At 42.4% G+C, this 9785-nt stretch overlaps 2 protein-coding genes across 3 annotated transcripts in view; both read right to left on the bottom strand.

The window, feature by feature from the left end:
• Positions 1-3290, bottom strand: part of slc8b1 (solute carrier family 8 member B1) — an 8220-nt gene extending 4930 nt beyond the window's left edge. Inside the window, 4 exon segments of the mRNA XM_032515784.1 lie at positions 107-164; positions 542-594; positions 1095-1247; positions 2892-3290. Coding sequence (XP_032371675.1) covers positions 107-164; positions 542-594; positions 1095-1247; positions 2892-3041 — 414 coding nt within the window. The 5' untranslated portion in view covers positions 3042-3290.
• A 724-nt stretch (positions 3291-4014) lies between these two features.
• On the bottom strand, positions 4015-9759 carry LOC116690349 (acyl-CoA dehydrogenase family member 11). 2 transcript variants are annotated; one of them, XM_032517229.1, is made up of 15 exons: positions 9556-9759; positions 8407-8674; positions 8071-8294; positions 7836-7935; positions 7114-7231; positions 6658-6800; positions 6415-6567; positions 6081-6175; positions 5898-5997; positions 5668-5808; positions 5491-5583; positions 5305-5412; positions 5035-5206; positions 4364-4430; positions 4015-4276 (listed from the first exon to the last, which is right to left on the bottom strand). In XM_032517229.1, exons 2-15 carry the CDS (start codon positions 8647-8649, stop codon positions 4162-4164), a joined length of 1872 nt encoding a protein of 623 aa, XP_032373120.1. In that variant the 5' UTR covers positions 8650-8674; positions 9556-9759; the 3' UTR covers positions 4015-4161. The 2 variants fall into 2 exon arrangements, with proteins under 2 accessions (XP_032373120.1, XP_032373122.1); XM_032517231.1 differs by having other exon boundaries at positions 9583-9750.
• Between the last annotated feature and the right edge of the window lie 26 nt (positions 9760-9785).

The raw sequence follows: 9785 nt of genomic DNA, 5'->3' as shown, positions 1-9785 counted from the left end.
CAGAGAGAAGATCTGTGCTGGTGAGTCATCAGTTTGATCACTTTGTACAGATTGTACACAAATATAACAAAGTGAGGGAAGTACAGGGGATGTAGATAAAGGATACGGCCACGTTGTGAGTGAGGTGCAGACTGGTAGAGATGGCTGACAGGTTGGGACAGAAACTGGGGAGAAACAGTGAAAAAGAAGAAATTAGTGTGCTCATTAGAAATGTGTTTTGTTTTGAAGAAACAGCTGCTGGATGGTAAAGACGCTACTGTAGTTTAGTGTGTGTGAAGTGAGGTGGGTGGTTGGGGTAAAACAACAGTACAAGCTGTCCTTCCTTTGAGGAAATCTCACACTCTAACAACTCAAGTGAAACAATTATGAAAAGCTTCCTACAGTCATGTGACTCATCATCATGTGACTGCACTGAGGGAATTAATGTGTGTGTAGTCTGCACATGTGGGCTTGTTATATGGTGTTACACTCTCCATAGCTGAAACCAGTTAATATGAAAGGGGACGCACATATTGACACCGGCAACATGAGAGACACTTACAACTTAGACGCTGCGAGTCCGAGAATGATAAACAAAAAGATCAGCCATATAATCTGTGGAGAAGCAGAAGAAAGTTAAGGGCTGATCCGTTATCTTAACACACACTCAGAGGAGACCAAAGTGCTGCTTGAGTCTGTCAAACGCTCTACAAACAAGAACTAAGTAGACCTTGTTAAACAAGGCCTTGTTGGACTACACTAACCCTATTGTTCCTAATCTGTAGCATTACCATTTATTTTCTACACTGATTGTCCTTGATGGATTTTTCAAAATCTCACTTTTACTCCCTCCCCCCCCCCAAAAAAAAATGTGCCTAATGGTATTTTCAATGTGTGACAGTTTGAGTTTTTATGTTGCAAAGTGGGAAATTCAGGAAGATTGTACTTTCTTACAAAAATCCATTATTTAGCAAATAGTGAAATGACTACATCTGAAATTTGATCATTCCTAATACTACCACAGCAAAGTCATCTTCCTCAAAAAAAAAATCAGCTGGTGCTGAGCTGCAGTTTCATGCTGTCCACACACACACACACTTTCCCACAGGTCTTACACAGAGAGTGATGGTGAGAGGTGTGAGGTTAGGAGGAAGCAGACAGAAGGCCACTTGTAGGTAGTTGATGAAGCCATCTTCCATGTCACAGTCTGGTGTGTTCTTCACAAACGCACAGCGGTCTGCAGCACTGAGGTTCATCACAAGGTCACACTGAACACGAACACGAACACGACACCACACACACACACACACAACACACACAGAAGTTTTTCTACTTACTTGTCTAATGCCTCAAATTACATAAATTCATCTCTTACTCATAATTATAGTGACTTATACTTGTTAATGTTTCATACATTCTAAGTATTGTTAAAGTCATCACTGTGAGTGTGTAGTGGGTACCTACTGACCCCCATTTTCCTCTTTTCTCATTGTGTATGTATCTTTTGTTGTGTCAATCAGATTTGCAATATTTTCCCAGAAGCCCGAAAACCATCCAGTACTTCTATGCTGGTAATTTGCTGTAGTGATTCAAACATAAAATATTAAGGGATATGCAGCAAGTATGCATACCATTAACATCTGTAAAATATTACACCTGTAAAATATAATGCAATCATATACAACAGCTCAGACATACGTTCTACCTTTGCAAAGATAATAACCTTCAGCTTTGATCCATTATTGGGGTTATAGTTTGCAGTGGTATTCTGGACTTCCTTAGGCCTAGAGGTGGTTCTAATGTTTACATTTACAAACAGGAAGGGGGAGAATGGATAATATAGAGTTGAGTACAACACTAACACTCATAAGGCCTCAGTGTGACTAAAACCCATAGTTGAATTAACACCTCTTTGGAACTTTTTTTTGGCCATTATAAGCTTCCTAAAGGAACAATATGAGAGCCGTTTTTAAATTGTATAAATAACTGTAAAGTTTGCCAGAGATCATCAAATATCAACTAAAATAAAAAAAGGTTTAAAAAATAAACTAAGACAAAAGGCTCCTTTACAAGACAGGGCCAACCATATTAGAAAAAGTTCAAATCCTGACATCCCCATTTTAACATTACATTACTGTAATTAAGCTTTTATCAAAAGCAACTTAAGTGCATTCAATCATGTGGATACAATACCAAAATTGCAAGAATCACGCAACTTCGTCCAATATGCTGAAGTGCTACCATTTAGAAAAAAATAAGAGATTAATAAACTATTTTTTTTCCGTTTCATTTCAGTTTATACTGTGCTATAGTGGTATAATATTCGTTCTAAGTGATATTGGGTCCTACTTCTTGTTGACATTCAAAGTATTTTTGAACAAAATGAGACTAGTTAGCCACTCCCTCCCACTCCCTTCTGTGCTTCCGAGAACTAAGCCCCCCCAACCCCCTTCTTGTCGGTTATTCGGTATTGGCTGGAACACTGCGTATGCTTCGTGGTGCAGGTGGGCACAGTTCATTTTTGTTGCCGTTTTAGGACCCTGGGCTGTCTACAGACACCGTTTTTTTTTTTTTTTGTTTTTTTACAGTGTGTTCTGGGACAGGCAGCTCGCGGACAGAGAGGAGATGTTTGCTGTATGTGACAACCAAAGGTTGTAACCTAGTCTAAAACACGCGTGACATCGCTTAGAGCACGACTGTGGTCTCCTAGTAATCATGTGACAGCAGGTTAAACCTGCTGACAACACCCTGCAGACTGGAACTCGGAGCACATTTAAACAGTGTGCGCGCGCGTATACACAATCACACTCTCTCTCACACACACACGCGCGCGCGCGTAGCTAATCAAATTTCTACTGACAGTTACCATGTCAATTAGCTAGCTAGGAAGCTAGTCTACTAATTTCACCGACCTCATCGTTGTTGTTCTGAAACATCATGGGTAGTGTGTTGTTTCTGGATAATCCGACACCAGGCTGGTTCCTGAGGACATGGGAGCCCGACGTGACCTGCTGGTGATACGAGAACACCAGCAGAAGCGACAGGTACACGGCTAAACACATGATTCAATTTATCCCGGAGCAGCATCCATTCTGGTGGACAGGACTGGGTGGGTTGTTTCAGTCGTGAAATCCGGCCCTATCAGTTTAAGTTAAATCATAAAAAGCTGACATAATTGTTCAAAATTGACGTTGTTGTAGCTTCACTTTAACATCTATGATTTATTTCTTTAAGCCTCTTTTAAAGACTGTCCGCTCAGGTTCAACATCCGTGTACATTGTGTACACCCCAACCTCTGAAACCCCACCTACTGTTTTTCCAACCAGGCGTGTGCCGCCTTTAAGGACTTCTCGTAAAATAAGAATTTCAATTTGAATAACTAGGAAAACGTTTACTGAAATCTAGAGATTAGTTCACAGGAAAAAAAAGATGAATCAGCTGTTTATTTTACATATTCTTTATTAATTTCTTTACAAATGTCTTTCCTGATGTACATCACTTGGAAGCATTGTTAGCATGCTTTGCTCTCTTTAAGATATACCGTTGGGAACAATAAAACAATGACACAGAAAACACACAAGATAATTATTCTTAGTACCGTTTATAAAAATTAGGTAGTGTATCAATTATGTAAAACTGCAAAGTTTGTAATTTGTTTTTCATTTTTCAGTTTTGAAGCTGAATTTTATTTTCCAACAGTACAAGAAGGCAGCATATACACACAACTCAGTCCCTCCTGCTATCTGAGCCAGTCAGGGCTCCTCTTCTCCTCTTGCTTCTGACTGACCTGTGCTCTGGTTTATTTGTGGTTTGTTGATCTTACACCCAACTGTGGGAGTGATCTTGAATGTTTGTCCGCGTAAGCATCCAGTCTTCCAAAAATCATTTGGACACAGCCAAAATGACTAAAACTAAATAGTAGTAAAATATCTGTATTATTTGCACATACTTCATATACAGAAGTAAATATCAGAACTACCAAATCACATAAATGCTTCAGATAGACAGAACTACAGAACTTTGTATTATGTTCAGTTCCATTTCTAGGTTTAATTTGTTTTAATAATACATGGTCTCAGTCATCTACACAATTTAAAAACAGTGGGGTACGGTAAGTGGATCTGCCACTTAATGGAGTTTTGAGTGAGGCACAGCTGTGGCCTCACATCAGTGAACACTCATTCAGCCTTGGATGGGCCGGTCATACACCAGCGCAGCATCAAGTGCTGCTGTGCTGAGATCGTAGCAGCCTCTCGCCTGTTTAGTTACCACAGGACACAAGTCTTTTTCACACCACCTGATAAAGAAAAAGAAAAATTGTGTTTTTTTTTTTTTTTTTAAACCTGAAAGAAGTGTAAATGTACCTTGCTTTTAATTCTTGTACCTGAGAGCCGCATAGGTGTCAGATGAAGAGGCTCCTTTCCAACATGCATGGTCAATGAGTAGAGCACCTGTTAACATCCAGATAGTTAAAGGGGAACGCCCACAGATTCTACACATCAAAGTCTGTTTACTGGTTTTCAGGAGTAGATAAAAAAAAGTTGTACAAAGCATTTTGTAGCTCCAGAGAGAGCTGGGTGAAGTCTAATACATTGTCTTAAGTGATGTCACTTTTTGAAGTTTCAAAATGAAAATATCCGGGGATGTAAAGTTGGAAAGAAGTGAATTTAACAGACCCCCGTAGCCCGCTCCTTGTCTCTGCTTGAGGCGAAAAGATCTGTGATAAATTAGCCACTACAAGCATGACACACCCAAAGCTCTGACCCAGAGCCCTAGAGAGACTGTCTTTCTCTATCACTCTGCTCTGACCAAACTGCTGGTGGTGGTGGAGTTGCATTGTGGGTATGGGTAATGTAGGTGCCAGTTCATGACAGGGAAGAAGGATGAATGGAATAAAAAGATGATATCTTTGGGTTTTGCAGCATCAAATTAAGATGGTTCTGTTTTCTACGGTCTATCCAGAGTTCAACAATGTTGTAGAAAATTGAGTGCAATGCTAAATCGGTGATGTACTCTTTTACGGGAGAAGAGTGTATGTGTGATGGTGGTACCGACCCGTGTAGATGCGAGCCAGGCTGTATGCCAGGTCTCTGGCTGCTAGTTCCAGGTAGCCGGGTGCTCTTGTAGCTGCTATCTGAACAAAGTCCTCCAGCTCAGAGAGAGCAGCGTCTACTGCTCTCACCGCCGGGGACAATGAAGACACATTTGATGCACCTGCAAGCAGGGACTGCAAGGAGAAGAGAACAAGTGCAAATCACATTTCTGTTGAACTGTCAGAGATGAGTTACTGAACTTGTCTGACGGGCTCATTCCCCGGCCCCGTACCTTGACATGGGTGAAGTAAGCGTGAAGAACCATTCCTGAGCTACGAGCCACAGAGCGCAGCACGTCCAGAGACAGAACATTTGTGGTACCTTCCCATATACTCAACACCTGAGAAAGAAAGAGACAGGTAAGATTCAAAATTGCAAAAACTGTGAAACACTGTTGGTTTTTATGTATTGACCTCACCTGTGCATCGCGGAGTAGACCAGGCAACCCGGTGTCTTCAATGTAGCCCTGGCCACCGAAGCTTTCCAAACCCTCTGACACCACGGCCACCGCCTGACACCAAACAGAACAAAGACGGTAAGGGTCAGCATCGAAACAGCAAGATAACAGTTGATCACATTTGTGCGAGCCACGCACCTGCTTCCCAGTGTACAGTTTGGCCACAGGAGTGAGCAGACGCAGCAGATGTGCATCAAGCTGCGTTGCCATGCCGCTCTCCTCTCGACCCAGCAGACGGCACACATCCATCACCAGAAGGAACGCTCCACGAGTCTCCACCTGTCCATGTCAGAAGCAGGCATGGGTGAGGCATGATGGGAAGCTTTGTATTGAGTTTGTGCAGTTTGTTCACCCCCCTGCCAGCTCACCTCCATCCTAGCGAGAGTCTGCATGTGCAGCGGGTGGTCTTTAAGAAGCTTTCCAAAGGCAGTGCGGCGAGTGGCATAGTCACGAGCTAACTGGACCACCCTGTGAACACGCAAACACACATTATTAATCAGCTTATTCATAGCATATTCTTAGAAATCAGTGCATTGTGAGCAGTATGCTGCCTTCTCATAGCGGCTGCTGCAGACGTGCTGTTGTGGATCCGGGTTATAGTCAGCATGTTAGCAATGGAGGCCACACCTCTCCCTTCCTCTGATAGCTGTAAATGGAGAGATGGAGAGATAGAGAGAGAGAGGAGATATTATTTGATGTCAAAACAGATTGGCATTGCCTCAACCAAAAGATAAAATCATAAGGAAAAGGCATATTAACAGTGTCTTGTTTTGAGCAAAGTGAGCTGTATGCAACCCAGTGTGGCTTCGCTGTAACACAGGCATTGATCATATCTGCATAGATATAGATCTGCATCACAGTAATACATAATGATGTGTAACTGACCCTGTATGCCGGCAGGCCGTCCAGCAGTAACTCAGCAGTCGGCATCTGTCTTGTGCCCAGCTTGTCCTTCAGTCTCTGAACCTCTATACCCTTCAGTCGTCCATCCTCATCTCTACTCACCTCTCCGTAGAACAACGACAAACCCCTGCTGCCCTGTGGGACGGAGACAAGCACACACGTATAGCAAGGAAATGAAGTCATGCAAGAGGAGCGATGACTGTTGTTAGAGCATGTCAGCAGTACCGGTGTGGTTGCTCCCGTTCTGTCCTGCGCTCTGGCCAGCGTGAGAGTCATGTCTGCGTCTGTAGCAGAGGTGAACCACTTGAAGCCGTGTAGTTTGTATGAACCATCTGTCTGGGGAACAGCCACCGTCTCTGTGCCACTGGCTGAGGAGATGCAGGACAGGGACAGGCAACTCATGCATTACAATAGTCCAACAAAGCCAAAAAGCAGAGACTGTGTGATTATTTAATCACATTTCCTCAACAGATAATTCCAGTAACATTAAGTATCACTGAGACATAAGAGGATAGTATAAGATTTAATAACATTTCCTGAACTGTTTCTTTATGAAATCTTAACAACTGTAATGAGCCCTTTCAAATACAGCCAGTAGCCAATGTTGTACTGTAGCCTTAAACCTGTGTGGCAGAAGTTGATACTGTTTCAGGAAAGAAAACATTGATTGTCACAACTGACCCACGTCAGATCCTCCCTGTCTTTCCGTCATCCACTGTCCGGACGTCCAGAAACGTTCAGGCTGACGGGTGGTCAATCGATCGAAAGCTTCATCTACCGGCCATGAAACACCTATGGACTTCAAATACACAGCTCCAAAATCACTTACTGTGTTAACAAAAAAAAAGAGGTAGAAATCAGGTTAAAACAACAACGTGTACACCTATGTTTACATGCAGCTGTACAGTATTCATATTTCTTCCCTCGCTACAACTACATGTTTCCTGTTTATACACTTCAGATGGCATTTTAAATGTATTGATATATGATGCTGCTGCAAATTGAAACGTGTTTTAAGAGGATTTGACAAGATTGCAGAGCAGAGTTTTTCTTGACTGTAAGCATTTGTCTAATCTTTAAAAACAGTCTACTTTCCAGCAGTGGAAATGCAGATTTAGACTATTTCAGCGGTAGTCTAATTTTGGATGCAGCTACAAAGAAGGATCTTTCTTTCATCCTGCTGCACTGCTGTCACGTTACTGTCTCGGCCATGCACGTGTCCTTGTATAAAACGTGAAAAACCAGGCTTCCCGTTTACATTGGTATAGAACTGCACAAAACCAACAATAATCTGGTTACATACATGATTGGAAATGAAGCTACTGTTCCAAAATAATGGTGGTGTTGGTTTAAGACAGGCAGTAGTACAATGTAAGCCAAATAATTTTGTTTTTCTGACTCACCTGGATGACTTTAGCGGCCCCATCAGTCATTGCCAGAGGACAGGTGTAGAGACCAGAGGAGGGAGAGAAGATGTACATCTTGCTCATTTGGTACACACGACTGGAACACACACACACACAAACACACACACATTTCAAACAACCTATCCTATAAGAAACCGCCAAAAAAGGATTACTGAACTGAAATATGCCACGTGAGCTAAACTGACAAAGGAAGTTTCAACATTCTCCTAACCTCCACTCCCCAAATGACCTCTCATAACCAATGGCAACCAGTCCTTCCTGTGCGGACAGGTCTTTCATGCGTTTCCAAGCCGGGGAGGTCACGATGTGGTCCACTCTGCGGCCCCAGGGGTCAAAGTGCACCAAACGTGGTGGAGTGACCTCACACTCTCTACCCCAGTCGTCCACTTCACTTGCCACACGCTCTCCAAATGCACACAAGTCTGAGAAAGCTGCCTGTGAACAAGTATACACACACACGGTCACATAGATCATGAACAAGATCTCAGCTAATGCAAAGTATATATTTTCAACAGCAGTTGAAGGCACAGCTGTGCTCCCTCCTCACCTCCTGGGGCAGGTGTCTCCTCAGGTATCCTCTGAGCAAGGCATCCTCCAGAAATGGGTTCTTCAGCACTGGCCTTTCCTGAAAGAAAGATCCTATCTTGGCTCTGGAGAATGGCAGGTACCCTGCTGCCTCCCAGAGTTGTTCTTCATTAGATCTTCTCGTGCCCGGCTCAGCTACACTGGCTGATCTGATGTGTTTGAGCGCAGGAGGAACACCACACCACACCCTGGAGCGGCGGGGCATGAGGGCTGAGCACACGACATGGAGTCTGAGTTGAGAAAAGAGCATCAGTGCAGTGCCGACAGATGAATTGAATGTGTGAACATAGTAGGGAGAGGAAAAAATGGCTGGTTTTTAGTCATTCAGGAATTTACAAGATTTTTTAAAATCCAAAATATATTTAAAAACAAAATTCCAATATAAAACACAATATGTTTGTGATGTAATCCCTTTCTATAATAGAATACTTACAAACGTTTCCAACCCTAGTTCAGCCTATTATAATGAACAATTTGGGGACTCTAAGAACCGATATTGAGGCTCCTGGACAGCTCTAAATGACGTGTTCTGAATGCGCCACTGTCAGGAAAGCAGCGCAGTTACACCTTAACCTGCTAAATCTTGTGGAAGCCATCTTAGTATTTTTTTTTTTTTTTTACAAATGTTTGACATTTAGCATATTTAAAACAGAATGTCTACTGTCTATATTTCTATTAAATATGTAGCTATAACTTACATAACCGCACTATTTTCATGTTAGTTCTAGCTGACAATTCTAGTTCTGCCCATAACTTAAAACACACACGATCATAAAAACTAACCGGTTTAAGGTACACCCCATACCAAATAAACAGGTTTATTTATTTATTAATTAAAAAATGTCCAGCTAAATTTTACTGAAAGCAACCTAGTTGGAAAGCTAACATACTCGGGATCCCTAAAGTGGGTCAAAGTTCATTTCACGCTGCTGTCCTTTTTCAGCAGATATATTAGTTACCTTAGGCTATTTCGTTTAGTCTAATGAATAATACAGGCAACAAGTTGCCAATCTGACAGTTACTCTTTCAATTCTTTATCAAACTGCGGAGTTTAGTGTGCACTCTGCAACCCGAGCAATGCAACAATTACAACTGCAGTTAGCCAGCTTACGAGGTAAAGGCGATGCGGTTTCATTACCAATCACTTTTAGCCAGTTGACATTGATAACCGCTTTGATAACTCGGAATCTTCCAGCGTGTCGAAGGTGCGAAGAAGCTTCATTGACGGGAGAAAGAAAATGAGCTCTACCTTCCGTCCAGCACCGTTTACATTCACCACAGCTGTAAACCTTCTCCTTCAAAATAAAGGTCCTGTTGTTATCGAAGGCTCCGTTCACTCAA

This window comes from Etheostoma spectabile, chromosome 5 (assembly GCF_008692095.1).
Source record: "Etheostoma spectabile isolate EspeVRDwgs_2016 chromosome 5, UIUC_Espe_1.0, whole genome shotgun sequence".
NCBI classification, from domain to species: domain Eukaryota; kingdom Metazoa; phylum Chordata; class Actinopteri; order Perciformes; family Percidae; genus Etheostoma; species Etheostoma spectabile.
The sequence above is the reverse complement of the archived record's forward strand: the minus strand, read 5'-3'. Positions and strand labels throughout refer to the sequence as shown.